Source organism: Acipenser ruthenus, chromosome 4, assembly GCF_902713425.1.
Source record: "Acipenser ruthenus chromosome 4, fAciRut3.2 maternal haplotype, whole genome shotgun sequence".
NCBI lineage: Eukaryota > Metazoa > Chordata > Actinopteri > Acipenseriformes > Acipenseridae > Acipenser > Acipenser ruthenus.
The window spans coordinates 82560530-82576515 of NC_081192.1; the positions used below are offsets into that span (position 1 = coordinate 82560530).

General features: G+C 38.2%; 1 protein-coding gene across 1 annotated transcript in view; it reads right to left on the reverse strand.

Moving 5' to 3' along the window:
* Positions 1-4199, reverse strand: part of LOC117400551 (lysophosphatidylcholine acyltransferase 1-like) — a 98711-nt gene extending 94512 nt beyond the window's left edge. The window contains exon 1 of the mRNA XM_034000688.3: positions 3804-4199. Within this exon, the coding sequence (XP_033856579.1) occupies positions 3804-3929 (126 nt within the window). The 5' untranslated portion in view covers positions 3930-4199. The remainder of the gene's footprint in view (positions 1-3803) is intronic.
* Positions 4200-15986: the final 11787 nt, after the last annotated feature.

Here is a 15986-nt window from a genome sequence, read left to right on the forward strand (position 1 = left end):
CTATCGTTCCAGACTGAGCCCAGAACATGTTAATATTTTGGTGTTTTTCTACAGTAATTTGAAATAAAGCAGCATTATTTTGCTGAGCTTGTGTGAGCTGGAGTGAACACTACTTACAGTTAGGTAGTGCCTGATAGAACTGTAGTACCAGTGTGTTGTATTTGTTTTAAAACTTTAAATTAAAGTTATTTTTCTAGTTAAAAAATGACATGACTTGAGTATTTTTTTAAATAGCCATTTAAAAATGGATTACAAAAAAATAACATTATACCACGGTATCATATTTTTTGACGGTTACCAGACCGTCAAAATTTGATACCGTGACATCCCTAGACAGAGCTTTTGCATATTTATCTCCAATAGGATGTTTTAATCATAAAGTAATTGTACATGTTTGTCTAACACTGTTAACACATAAAAGTGTGATACAGCAAATGTTTTGCAGGGTTTTACAAGCAAATAAGGGGCTTCTCTTAAATTCTATCAAAGGAATGGTAGACGGTTTCCTCTAGATAGGGTGGATTTATGTTGAACATAATTAAAAAGTTTGTTGGTCACTCTAATCAGAAATGTACGGCTAGTCCCTAGTAGTACTAACAATATATTCCCAGACCGCTACAAAATACAATCCAATGCTCATTTTCTAGTTAACCAGATTCTGCACACTGGGGGCACCGATACCTGTTGACTTCCTGGCATTTGCCACACCTCTTTCTGGTAACCAAACCGGTCTCCTCCAATAACATGTATTCAATTTTAGCTTATTTAAAGTTTCAGTTACATTTGCCTGTGTTGTATAGACACCCTATCGTGATGTAATCACGTTAATTGGAAGTATATAAAGCATGTTAAGCATCAAGGGCAGCTTCATTAAATATGAAAAAAGTCAATCAGCTTTTATAGTTTGCTGCCAAAGGTTTCCGACATTAGAAAGCAACGTGCTGCATGATGATCAGGGAACAGTGTGTGTGGGTCTGCCTTGTTTACCTTGAGCAAAATAAGGGGTGAGAAGCAGTAGTAGCTCCGGACTTTAATAAGTGGCTAAACAACACAACCTGCCTTTTTATATATATACACACACTGAGCATCAAAATAAACTTATCACTTATATTTGAGCATCAAAAGAAACATATCACTTATATTTGGATAAAATTCAGTAGATGTGATAGTAAAATGACAAACTCTGTTTTAGAGCAGGTGCAGTGACTTTTATTGTGCTGATTAACAATTGACATCACAAAGATGCTGCAAAATGATCTGTTGATCTTGGGCAGGTGTTGTGACTTTTGGTCTCCCAGTTTGTGGCCTGTCATTGACAGAGTGTGTGGTTACACCGTCTCACCAGGTTTGAAATTGCTGGCTGTGAGCACCCAAGATGGCGAGCCACAGTACGCTGCCCTAGTCCAGCCTCCAACATGCCAATTGCATGAAAGCACTGCTCTCTTGACTCTTGTTTTTTTTTTTTTTTTCTGTGATGTTCTTTACTGCTTTTATTCAAGCTTGCAATTCCACAGCTGAAATCACTCCATATCCAGTGTCCAATCCACTCTCTCACTAATTAGGTGATTAAGTGCATGCTTTAGTCATAGTCACACAATCGTGTCGAATACACACAGAATCCCGCCCATTTTGAGGCTACATTAGCCAATAGCAATACAGTAAACCTTGGAAAGCATGGTGTAAGGCAAGCTTTTTTTTACTTTTACAAAATTACACGTAGGCTTAACCTCTGTAGCCTCTTGTGACGAGTTGTCACTGGTGGGAAGTTAGTTTCAGTATACTACAGCATGTAGGCTGAATAAAGGCTACTGACTTTCCAAATGTTCAATGTCCTTCACAACCTTTAACTACCATAATGAAGTTTCCTAACACAAAATTATAAATTATTTTCACAATAATAAAAAAAAAAAAGCTTGTTATGACTAGATAATCCATTTCCACTAAATGTTACTGTTTCTATGATCTGAAGCTCAAAAGGTGCAATATATATATTTTACTAAGCAAATTAATAATGGATGTTGGTGAGAATTACATGTAATAACATGTGCAAGTATTAACAATTAGAATTCCAAAGGGCAAGCCTAAACTACTTGTTTTTCTTACTTTAAGTGCTGAGGACACTACTTTCAAAGCACAGATTAACTTTACCCATCACGCTTGGTTGACAATGTCTTGTGCAAGGTTGCTTATTTAAAACAGGTTCAACACCAGTGCTTTAGTAGTTAGACCAGGTACATTGTAAAATTAGACTTAAATTACCCTTGATACAGAACATCGGACTGCAGTTAAATCAAATCCTTATGGTATGATGCTTTTGAAATCAGAATTTCTATTTTTTTGTCAATTCCTCACTCACAAGGGTGAATCGACACAAATCTAATAATTTATCACAGGTACTGTATTTTAGGTATTTTAAACAACCTTATGCAGCAGTTAGCAGTAGGATTGTGACTTTTTAAATGACATACTGTAGTGAAACAATGAAAAGAATGCTTCAGTGAGGAAGGGAAGATAGATATGTAAAAAAGGTATTATTAGACACAAGTTATATGTGAAGCGAAGTCTACCAGACAGGATTACAAGTAGTACTGTACAAGTTTACTGCAATATACATGCACGTTTTCTGGATGAAATTCAAAACGTGTAGCCTATCTGACCTACTACTAGAAGATACCAGTCAAGCAAAGTGTCACTTCAGCTTTCTAGAATTCGAAGGCATGACTCCACCTATGTAATAAATGTGTTCACCTTGTCATGTAACGATTTAATTCACAGAGATGTAATTTACAATCAGTGTCTACAAGACGACAAGCTTGATATACATGTAAACTGGAGAAAAAGCAAAATTAAGAGAGGCAGTTGTTGACATTTCAGTTTACTGCTAGTTTCTTTAAAAAATACAGATAAACAGTCATATATTTATATGAATATATTGACAAAACATACTCTGCATATGTAGCAATTGAACCAGAGGGATTCGTTTAATGGTCAAACTACTGTAATTAACTTCCCAGCGCCTGTTAAAATATTAAAAGGTTAAGTAACTAAAACATTGTACACATTGTTGTAACTGAACGTTGGCCGATGATACACTGTTGCATAAATAGTAGAATAACAAATTGGCTTTACATCGTATACATGTGTCATTTGTATTTTGTACTTAGCTGTGCCCCAATATAAGGGTTATGATTTCGCACACAAATCGAACTTAATAAATAATGTAATGCTCTTAAAGGACAACACTACTGTGTCTTAAAATTTCCTTCAAGACAATTGCGTTTACGTCGTAGTACACTGAATGCCTACAGCTTTTCTAGGTACGGTATCAAACGATTTACAAGGCAATACCATACTTAACAATATACTGTACAGTACAGCTGTTTATTAATGTTTTTTTTTTTTTTTAATATATAACCCCCTCCTCTCCTATCCTATCCACGGGGGACTTCTGTCCAGCATGATATTCAATATATGCAAGCGTAAAGGCCCGTGGGCTGCCTGCAGCACCCCCAACTCACAGTGCCAAGTACAGTTATGTACAATGATTTGCCACCATGTTAATTAGAATGTAATTCGGCTGGTTTTTCATAAAACTAATTAAGGATTTTCTAAGTTTAAGATACATCTACGTACACACTTGCCTTGGCACTAGGCGAACATTATACATAACCTGGGTCTACAATGATATATTGAGCAAAATGTATTTTGTATGTATCATTTTCATTTATGTATTTAGTTATTTTTAGACAGTTCTATGATTAACCCTCATTGCTTTTTTTTTCTTTTTCATTCTATGCACTTACCTGGGCTTTTTGCAGCGGGGTGAATCGTATGTCATGCACAAAGGGGTTCCTGAATGGGGGAGCCCGCTCCTTCTTCCCATCTCCATCTACTGTTGAGCACCGTCTGCTGTTTCTCGCCAGCTTCATCCTCAAACCTGAGGAGGTCTCAATTTAATAACACAAAAGCTGTGACGGAAATTCACTCCTATGTCCGCTTCGTAGCTCGTCTCTTCTGATGGTTTTTTTTTCTTTTACGAGCTGCGTTGTTGCTTCTCAGACTGTCGTTGTTTCAAGGGTGTGGACAAATAAAGGGAAGGAGGGTGGGTCTTCTTTTTGGAGCCACCGAATGATTTTCTTGTAGTACGGAATGATGGTCCAAACTAGATCTCTATGTCTTTCTCTTTGGCTGAATACAAACAGGATCCCCCTGCCTGGCTTAACCACCGTATTAGCGACTAGTGATGAACGCATGCGTTGTGGGTTCTCAGCGCTGACATCACTGTTCTCTGGGGAGCAGCATCACAGCCCTGTTTGACACTTCACTTACACGACGGCGCTTTGCAACCAGCAGGCAAAGAAGGGGTGGATACGGGAGCGATTAACTTATCTCGGTGTTAAATATTTGTAAACCAGGTAAGATACAAAAAAGAATATTAATAAAATGGTACGGAGCAAAAGGTGTATGCTACTTAAGCATGAGGCATGTCTGTTTCTGTATTGCGTTGGTGTTTAGTACAATAATACTTTGTATACGTATATTGTGTCATTCTTGTGTGTCCCTGGCCCCCGATCTCTTTTTGTTATGAATTGTAATGTATTCGCAATTACTGTTCAGGCTGGGTCACCAAGGGCAAGACATCAGAGGGCTGTCCTGTCTGTATCCAAGATTGCACAAATCACTAAAGAAATTTGGAAACAGCGTAATAGATTTCCACCATACTTCCCTGAAGGAGTTAAAGGCAGTAATCTTCCTTAAGGAACTGTAACAATTTAAACACATTGCAGGCTCATGTTTTCCTACACTACGTTGTCACGGCTGTGTGTTTAAAATCAAATATGCTGGTAAGACATTTTAACTTACAAACAAGTGGTCTCCTTGTTTACTTTTTTTCTCCCGAATACAACGAAAAAAAAAACAACTTATATACGGTGTAAATTCAGCTACATTAAAAAAAAAAAACGGGTAATGGTGATCGGTGCAATCATACTGTGATCGATGCAAATGTATTGTTTTTTTGTCAGTTACATTACTTTAAAGTATAAACATATTCTTAAAGGACTTTTATTTCTGTGTTTAAAAACCTATTACCCTGTTTAAGTCTTATCCAAGAACATGAATTTTTGTTTGGGAGTATCCCATTTAAAGAGCAAGTAGCTTCAAATTACATTATATATATATATATATATATATATATATATATATATATATATATATATATATATATATATATACACACATACATACATACATAAAACTGAAAACGTCTTCATGGTGTTTCAGTATTTTGTGTAAGGACCACTCATAATATTTGCAAACATCATGAAATGGTACAGGGATAGTGGAAAATACAACTAAAATTTGAAGAAATCTGCTATTTAAATTTGTATCAAATTCCTAAGTATAAACAGTAGACACCAATATGTAAAACTGCATACAATGCATTTAAAATTACTTTAACTAAGTGGTCTTAATACAAAAAGAGAGAATTAATAATCCAGGCCTCATACGTATTTCAAAGTCCAGCCACAAGCTTTTATACCAGGGCCATTTTTAGGCCTAAATTGTAAATTGCCGAAATGTAGTGATGCACCAGACCAGCCAGAGAACTAGTATCATTTGGTTTTATATGCATGATGTACTTCTTGGGCTGGTCCAGGGACCTCAGAATTTGTATTATTTTTATACTGTGGCTCGAAAGAAAGTAATACATAACCACAAACCAGGTAATACAAGTCAAGTGACGGTCAAGACAAGTCAAGATGCACATAATTTTCTATCAAATCTAACATGCTAAAAAGTGGTTTACACTCTCAGGTAGACCTTTTTTTGGGGGGGTAGATTCTGAGCAGTGTTTTTTCCAGAAAATCTGAAACTTCTGGAATGCTGTTGATAATCTGGGTTTATTAACCCTGTCTGGTAGGTAATTGCAATCATTCAAATCCAACAACAGCACGATCAGGCAAATCACACTTTTCTAAATTACACTGCAGGTAAGCAGATCCAGGTAATTCTCAGAATTCACATGCATTTGAGTTTCAACATACTATACTGTCTTTCCACACACTGTACTTGTTGTAGCGGGTGCGACCTGTTAAGTGAGTTTCATCACTGAGAGAATGTGGCAGGTGTAACTGATTAACTGCATTCAATTGGATAAATCGTTTCACCTCGTTATCATTTAAAGGCCCGTGTAAACTGAGACAAGGGAGACGCAAGGCTGCGGGAATGTCGGCGCCGCACGTTTGTTTGCGAGTATGCCACGTGAATGGAGGTAGTAAAATCGTTTTGAGCTTTCTTTTGGTCTAAACTGTTTCGTGGAGTTAAAGCAGTGTATATGGCTGTTAAGCAGTCTGTGGTTGTAATGAAGTTGTACCTGCTGTGTGAAAAGTTTGGGCTGATGTGGTATTTGACAGTTCTTCTAGGAGTTAAGCTTATAAGCGTTTTGAAATGAATTGTGTGGTCCGTATTCCCGGAGCCTTGCACGCTGCCCGTTAGTAAGGAAAATGTGCACTTTCTTAGCTTAGGTTACAAAGGGGATTGATTGGTGTTCTCCTGGGTTAGAGTGAACTCGAGTAATTCAGTGGAGAGTGATTTAATGTATTGTGGGTTGTTTTTGTGGATTATTTTTATTTTGTGTGATATTCATTTGGTTTGGAGTGTACTTGGTTGTAGTATTATGTTTAATTGTTTAGTGTACTAATTACTTGTTTTACCACAATTGTCCTGATTCTATGAACTGCCTGTTTAACTGTACAATTCGTACCCTGCTCTGTCTCGGCGGGCAGGTGCTACATTATATAAACTGAAAACTGACAGTTGTTTTAGTTAAGAGTCCTGTTATTATTTTGCCTGTAAACAACCCCCACCCCTCCTTCAGGGGCTGGTCTGCCATTTGGCCGTCTTCATTCATGGAATAACTACAGTACTATACCGTGAACATTCATAGTGTATCTTATATTTATTTTAACCTGTCCTCAGTTTTCCAAGACATATCATTAGCATTCTCATATACCTTAGGGGTACGTCTGGATTAATTTTAAGCCTTCAATTAATTTGTGATCTTTTGAGTGGAGGGGGTAGGGGGGTTGCAGTGGCGGTGCACTGTAACTTGAGCTGACAAGACTGGAACTATCATGGCTATTTAACCCAACCAAATAATTATACATTTATAGTTAACCAGCGTTCTAGGAGATACAGAACTACGAATCCGCGGTGCATTCAGTCGTAATGGCGCCGGCAGTGGCTTGTCCTTGTAATCAAAATATGGTATGTCTCGCCCCGCCTAGCCCTAAACCAATGGTATGACGACACGACCTGTAGTCATAGCTACGACTCACAAAAAAAAAAAGATTGCTGGTGGACGGCTGAGATATGACATGTTTTGTCATCGATCAAATATGACCGATTTTTAAATCGCATCCGCAGCAAGGGTTAATATTTCTATTGTGTTATCTTCTGCATAGCAAAAGAGGAGGTGGAAACAAAGATAACATTTCCCCCTTTTCCTACAATTACATGATTAAAAAAAATATTTCTCAATTTCTATTTTGAGTGATATACCGTTTCTTATTTTTATCGTAAGTAATTCTAGTTTCTAGGTCCATAGTACAGTAACTGCCCAATTTATTTCATTTATGTATTCATTTATTTTGATCTTGGGCTATATAAGTTTTTTCCCCCCATTCATATTGTTTTGCGTCATGATATTTGGTACTTTAAAACAGTCATCTTTTGAACGTTTTTACTTTGTTTCCTAACACAAACAATGCAAAACCGACCATTTTGATATAGCTGTAGAAACAGCTGTGGGTTTTGTAAGGAAGCTGGGATAGGAGGAGATGTGCATGAGAAGCAAGGACAAGGAATGGCTGGTGAAGGGTAGTCATGTGGTGTGTATTGTGTACTTAAGGACCAGTGATTTGATTTAGACAACTGAACTCATTGGACTTTTTTTCCCCGAGCATTTAATACTATTTTTGGAGAGAGAACTCCTTGGAGGTAGTGGGGAATGATTTCCCTGACTCAGCTTTTTTTTTTTTTTTTATCCCAAGCGCTGCACTTTTAATTTTCACCCCTGGCAGGGAAAATATTTTGCACTTGCAATGTATTTCTGCTGGAAAATTTCATTTATACAGAAGCTATTCATACCCAAAATACTTTTATGCTGCAGCACACTGCTTCTATGGACTTTCTATCTACCACATATGATTGTGTTTCTCAGAGTACTTTCGACCATACAGGCACCGGGAACCAGCAAATGCACAAACACATTTTTATTTTTATTTAGCGTGCCCAATTATTTTACCCCCGATTTTCTCCCCAGTTTGAAATGTCCAATAATTTTCACCCTCACCGCAGCAATTCCCTACATAGCTCAGGAGAACTGAAGGTTCGGTGGGCGTCCTCTGATCCCATGACTGAGCCAGCTTCCTCTTTTACACCCATTAACTCGAGTGCCTGGCCAGCAGGGTTGGCTGTACCACAATGAGGAGAACCTATTCCTGACGGTTTTGGCACCCTAACCTGCAGTGGCGACAGAGTCAGTGTGACACTCCCTTTGGAATCCCCAGTGAAGACCAGCTGCTTCACACAACCAGGACGCAAACCTGGAACACACGTTTTAAAAAAGTCAGTACGTTGACATTGTTGTCATGGCTATGCTCAAACCACTGAGTTCTTGGAAATGCTTGGAGAAACACAATCATTCCTGCTGAAGAAAACGGACCAGCGTTGAAACTTTTTAAAATAGTAAAGTTAAAAAAAGAGAAGCAACCAGAAATCGATAATAGGTTTCTTTAAACATGTGTAACCATGTCTGAAATGTGTATCTACAGCTTTAAACTACAAGTTTGAATTAATGTATGTTTGCATTTGGACAGTTAGGGTTCCGTATATTGATTGGGGTTGACTTTTATGTAGGGGATACAAGAAGTGAGAATGAGGGATAAACCTGAGCAAGACTAAACAGCTGCACTTACAGTATGAACCCTTTTGCTCTGTTCACATCCTCATAGCATGTACACTGCCAGCAAAGGCTTTTGAACCCACTTTATTTGTGATACACTTATTGTGTATGAACAACTAATACACAAGCCTTACACACAGTGGCAACTTGAGGATTCTAGAAGAGGGGGGGCGGGGGGAGGGAGACCCATTGAAGATAAATTAAGAAGCGCTAAGAAAGGACTGTAGGAGTATTTTGTTGCAGAATGTTTTCATGAATTTTAGCTTTTAGTAATCTCAAAATGGCCAAGGTGACTCACAATGTAATATGCAAAATGAACAACTGTTTGAAATACTATAAAGTAATTTAGCCTCCATTTGTTAATAAAGTATTTAATGGTTGTCAATTTTTTTTAACATACCCCCCTTTTGAAAGCTTAGCCTGCCTTTTGATGTGTATTCTAAAGTCTACATGCACATACATTGTAGGGGGTTCAGCAAGATCAAATTACATATTTTGCAAGAATTCACACTTCAACAAATCTGTTTCTACAGTGTTTGAAAAACATATAGAATACATGATAAAGAAGTAAACAAGTAATGTGTATGTGTTAATCAAGTTGACATTAGTTATTCCATATAAAACAAATGCAATGTAAATACCATGAATACGGTTACTGTTTCATTCCCAATGCAGTTATGCAGTATTATCAATCCTCACTTGATATCTGCCATTAACAAAAAAAAAAAAAAATCTGACGGGATATTCCAACAATGCAGTTTTCCAAGCCAACACATGCACCTGTTTATTATTTTTCTAATAGCATTAGTAAATCATAAATGTTTTTCATAATACTCAAACTGAATAAATGAAAATATTGTTTTGAGAATGCACTTTTATTTTGAACAAACATCTCACGAAGTATACACAAAGTATAACCGCAACTAAACATTCTGTGTTTTACAAGTGCCTTTTGTTCCGCTGTGCATGTTTCTTACAGCAAAAAGTGAGGAGGCATGGTCTCCCACTTTAAAAGCAGTTCATAAATATATATTTATAAACATTTCCCTTTTTCTTCTTTTTTTTGGCTTAGCAATGTTTCTGAAAATGTTTTTCAATAAATTGCGCTACTTATTTTAAATAAACAATATTAGATGGTATGATAGAACCCAATTTGTTTTATGCAGCTAATTACAGTCCACGGCTGAGTTATGTGTTTTACATACAATATGCATGCATCGTTTTAGTGAAAGCTGTATATAGCGTAACAAGGATGATTTACCCTCTCAAACCTCAGCAGCAGTAGTAATACGAGCCGCAGGCTAAAGTCAGAGGCTTTAAATGTATGTCTTTAAAGAATGTTGCTAGAAGTAAGCCACCCCTGTGTTTTGCAACTTTATGCACATTTTGTTCGAAATAAAAGTGCATTCTCACAATTATGTGATCATTTATTCCTGAAGCCTGTTGCAACGTGAGGTTTGTCACAATCTTGCTCTTCTTGGGTATTTTTCCAATCCTTAAATAAAATTTAAATAAACCAATGATCAAGGCTGCAGTCTGGATCTTTTTTTCTGTAGCTCAGGTGAGCAAGGAGAAGATTTCAAATATCATAATAGTGTCATTAGTTTAAAATCAATCAATCAATCTTTATTTTATATAGCGCCTTTCATAGTGGACCACCATCACAAAGCGCTTTACAAGATAGTGACGAACAATGCATAATACATTAAATACAAGGCTAGGATATTGCCGTTATACAAACAACACATGAGAGATGTGCACATGCTATTCTTACCCCAATTGTCTCACAATGTAGCATTCTGATATCTCTGTAGCACTGAACTCATGTGGTACTCAGCTGTATATTATAAGTTGGGATCTGTGCACTTTGTCTTTGGCATATTCTTCTGCTGATATTGCATTTCCAAACAGCTGACTCTTTATTTTTTACAACATGGTTTAAGGGCTATGGTTTCTTGGTTCTGCTTGATTATTGTTTTGAAAAGTACAGGCCTAGCAGTTCAGGAAAAGTTACCCTGACTCAACTGCTCTTAAAGGGATAGTTTTATTGCCTAGATATTCCTTTAGTTTCTTTAATTACCTCTTAGAACATTATTAACCATGCTTACTAATTATTCTAGCAAAAACGACTCCTCACGACTGACTGTGAAGAAGTAGAATGAGGAAGCACATTAGCGTTGCATTAGCTGTGCATTATAGCCTTTAGGTGAAGCATTGTGCACCAAACTATGATAAAATGAGATAATAGATGTAGCTTTGCTGTAATATATGAGCCTTCAGCACTTTTCCTGTGGATTTCCTATTGGCGCTGTGTTGATGGCGTGCCCAATGCATCAGTACACACAACGTTGCCGATGCTGGCTCCAGGTATCATCTCTAGTGCCTCAGCATGGAAACCGTCTGGAATGAGCTAGATGGGGCACTTTGTAGGGGTCATCAGGTGGGCACCTCCCGTCTTTGGTGTTTCATCGTCTAGCCCACCACACCTCAGGAAGGCTTGACAGTGATGCTGGCATCCCAGCACCACTCCCCTCTATTCCCCATCCAACCCAGCCCAGTTTACTTACCTTAGCCATCCATTCCTTTTCATTGATGTTCCACATTCTCTATCTCATCCATTCTCCCTGCTTAGCTTGGGACACCACCTTGACACACCTCATCATATCCTCCTGCTTTTGCATTTCAGTGACAACCATCTTCCTCCTTTCAGCTGGAGCTGCTTTGTGACATCTCGGGGGAGCTAAACTGAGAGAGCTGGACAAGTCGGTGATGTACTTAACAGGTTTCTATGTACTTGGGTTCCATGAAACATTTGAAATTGAGAAAGTAAAATAAAATATAGAGGAACAAACCAATGGACTGTCCCTGCTGAAATCTGTGTCATTTTAAATACGGAAGCACCAACTAATATCAGCCTTCTATGAATTGCTTTTAGAATAACAGAACACAAATAGGTGCACCATTTGCAAAATACATTAATTTGTAATGTGAAGGACAGATTTCTTACTCCAACACAGTGCATATTGGTACATATTGCAGTTGCGTCAATTTTATTTTGTTATATTCTAGTTCCCTAATTCTGTTTACAGACTGCAACCTAGAATTTCACACCTCCATTTCCCTGTTCCAAAACCCTAACAATGTGATTTAACTGGTGGAGGCTACAGCAACAAGTGGTCTCCCTCTGGTGGTGGAGGCAGGAGCTGCAGGTAATCTCCCTCTATCACTGGGGACTGGTGTGGCTCTCCCTCAGTCGAGGGGGACTGGTGCGGCTCTCCTTTGGCCACTAGGGACTGGTGCGGCTCTCCTTTGGGCCCTGGCGTGGACGTGCCTACTCCCTGTGGAGGTGGGAGCAAATCTTCTCTCGCTGGCGGTGGATGTGGGATAGGTATGGCTCCTCCTGATTGGACTGGAGTTGGTGGGGCCCATATCTGCAGCCAGGTAATCGAAACCCAATGGCTGCGATGTCTAGGAGGGATGCCGGGTGATATTGCTGCTCCCAGGCTTCCCATTGCTCCCCATCGCTGGCCCAAAACAGGTCGACTGCCATCGGGAGAGCCTCCTCAAAGTTCCCCTTAGGGTCTTTCAGTCAGTCCAAGAACTCCCTCGAGGGCATTGGATGCTCGTGCTTCCCTCTCGTGGGCTCTGGACGCTCGGGCTCCTCCCTCATGGGTGGAGCCTGTGTCTTCATGTTCCTTTTAATTTTTATTTTATTATTTTTCAAAAACAAAAACAAAACAAACACAGACCTGCAACAAGTAGCAATTGTTTTATTTTATAATTCTCAGCCCCGTCTCTCTCACGTTCTTTCTCCCTGTTCAGCCAAAGCTGCAGGATTTTATATTGTGGCCGAGGGATTAACTGGCTATAAATTATCTAGTTTATCCCTCAACCACATTCGGCACAAGTTTTATCATATGCATGGTCAACAGGCAGTTTCTCACTAAGCACTCGCTGTTGACCACGCATTCTCATGATTTTATCTGGATGGGGCATTTTAACCCCATCCAGTCTGTCAAACAATAATAACAATAAAACAGCATGTTTTTAAATAAACACAAAATACTACATTTAAATACTAATAATACAACAAATACAAAATAACACAAAACATAAAATACACACAGGGGCGGGGAGTACTCTGTCACACCCTATAATAACCAATTTTAAATTATGTTGCAAATGTACATGTCATTATTTAGTGACAAAAGATGGCAACAATAGTATGAATAATTTATATTGTAAAATGCTAGTGTTAACATTTTTCATTTTCAATTTAATAAAATCATCATACTAAAAAACATAATCTTAATAAAATGCTGTAAAACAACTTGATTGTCTTTATTCCCATTGTAATTTACTGTACCTCACTTTCATATTTGTTGGTGGTGGTAAGTATATTTTGAGTATTTTAAAGGTGTTTTACCTCATTGAGATAACCCGTGATGGACACGACAGCACAATTATCAATACTGCACAAACACAGGAACTGTTAGCACATTTGCAGAACTGTCTACACAATACTCGTTCATGCACACATTTTCTAAATTCTGAACATGCTATACAATCCTCTTAACACAATTATACTGCTGAGACATGGAGCAGCCAGATGAAGGTATGTATATGCATCTGTGGATGTGGATAGGACTCTAAGTATGGCTGTGGTCGTTTGAGTGGGCATGGTCGACAGTACCTTCCTTCATTTTCCTACACAGAGCATGATACCAGCATTTGACCTGTTTAATACATCTTTGTTGACAAGACGAGTTTCGACTTGTACAAAAGGCGGCAGTTAGTTTGAAACATAATCAGAAAAGCATGTCACCATGGGAGAAACTGGTAACATCACTATGTCACTACCACATCTCAAAACGTGTTGTCATCCACTGCCCAATGGTCGCCGTATGTAATATATCTGTTTTCTAGTACTTCTTGACGCAAAGCAATTTCCAGCATGTCCTGCCCGATGTAGAAAACCAGGAACATGGCAAAGTAAGAGAGCCCTTGCATTGTCATCTTATGGAACAGTATATTGTGCACTGGCGGCAGGCATGGATTAACCAATGTGCACTAGGTTACTGACACTGACCATGCAATAGGGGGAATGTCAAGTTCAGTCTGTACTGTTGAAGATGGCCTAGTACAGTCTGAACCAGAACAAACTGAAGCAGCCCCCCAACTAGAGGTGTCTGAGGCTCAAACGGGGATAAGTAATCCTAATGCACTCTATGTTCTTTCACAACCATTTTTATTGACAGATCCAGCTGAATGGCAGGTAATTGATGAAAATGTCTGAATGTACAGGATTGATGAGGGCCTTTCCCTTGCAGTATCACAATGCAAATTTTAAAGCAGCTGAACGGCAGTGCAAATGCATGGTTGGCCAGTCTTAGTCATTATGTGTCCAAAGACATTTTCAGTCGATTTAGTCAATAGCATCACATTTTTGTCCTTAATAAGTTCAGTTTTTCACCCTGTCGCTCTGCAGGCTTGATGTACTCCTCCACAGAAAGGAAGACTTGTGAAAAGAGTTATTTTATTACATTCAAAATAAACCACCCTTAACTTTGTTTTGAAAATAATAATGTATGGCAGGTTTTACAGGCCCCTATGAACACTAATTTTTGGCTGCTAGTGTCATATGATACGGTATATCTTAAAACACAGAATGTGGCCGGAATAACAGAAAAGGGTAAAAGAAGGGTTATTATAATTCATTTGACCAGAATTACGAATTGAGATATTAATATTTTTTAATGTGACTCAAGACACCCTCGAGTTTTTCATTCTAGAAAGGTCAGCCTTTTTGGGAAGTAACATAGCCCCAGTTATGTTGAGATCTGAGACTGGGAATAGAGGCAGTGCTTCACAGTGCCTTTACTTAAAAAAGTTTTTTATTGGATTTAGTTTTGAATTATAGAAGCAGTGTTGGAAGAGATAATTGCTTTGCATGCCAGTGGTCATGCAGCCACTGTTATTCCTAATTTATATAATGTACATGCTGCAAATAACACCCAGTCTTGACTGTCTGCCCCTGTTCATATTACCACCCAGTTTTACTGACAAAGGGTTACTGGCAAAGGTTAATATCGCCCCCCTACACTCCATTCATTTTTCAATCGTCAAAAATGATTTTTTTTCTTATACACAAGCAACCTTGTCTTCTGCGGTATCAGGGCAGCAGTGTAGAGTAGTGGTTAGAGCTTTGGACTCTTGACCGGAGGGTTGTGGGTTCAATCCCAGGTGGGGGACACTGCTGTTGTACCCTTGAGCAAGGTACTTTACCTAGATTGCTCCAATAAAAACCCAACTGTATAAATGGATAATTGTATGTAAAAATAATGTGATATCTTGTAACAATTGTTAGTTGCCCTAGATAAGGGCATCTGCTAAGAAATAAATAATAATATCTAAAAGTCCATACTTCAGGTTTCCTTTTGGTTCTAGGAAAGAGCATTTGGGGAATGAAGTAAGCCCCATTGTATATATCTTGTGATGATAACATATGTACAAACGTAAGCAAACTGTTAGTTATTTTGTGACACAGCGTTACAAAAATAGTTTTCTATTCAATTCTCTGTTATTCCTCTACTTCCACTTCATTTGCAGCTCACAAACTGTCTTGTCGCCAGTGGCTGTAAATTAAAAAAAAATCTACTGCTTGCATTTGTTTAGGAAGCTGGTTATAGTTTTTGATTTTGGTATTTTTGGAACACATACCATGATTGAATTTGGTTGGTCGTTCATTCAAAAGCACTACAATTAGCATACCTATTAAATTAGGTCAAGCATGAGACGGTGTGAGTAATAAACAGCTAAGGGCCAATGCACACCGGACACAAACTGAGCGGAAAAGAACTGAAGTTGTTTGCTTTGTCTGCAGTGTGTATTAGTTAATTTAAATCAACTGAGATTAAATGCAAAACCTGTGCATGAGGCTTGTCTCAGCCACAGGACAAAGCGCTTAACTTTAGAAATGAATACAATGTGGAGATCAAGATTCAACCACTGTAAAAGA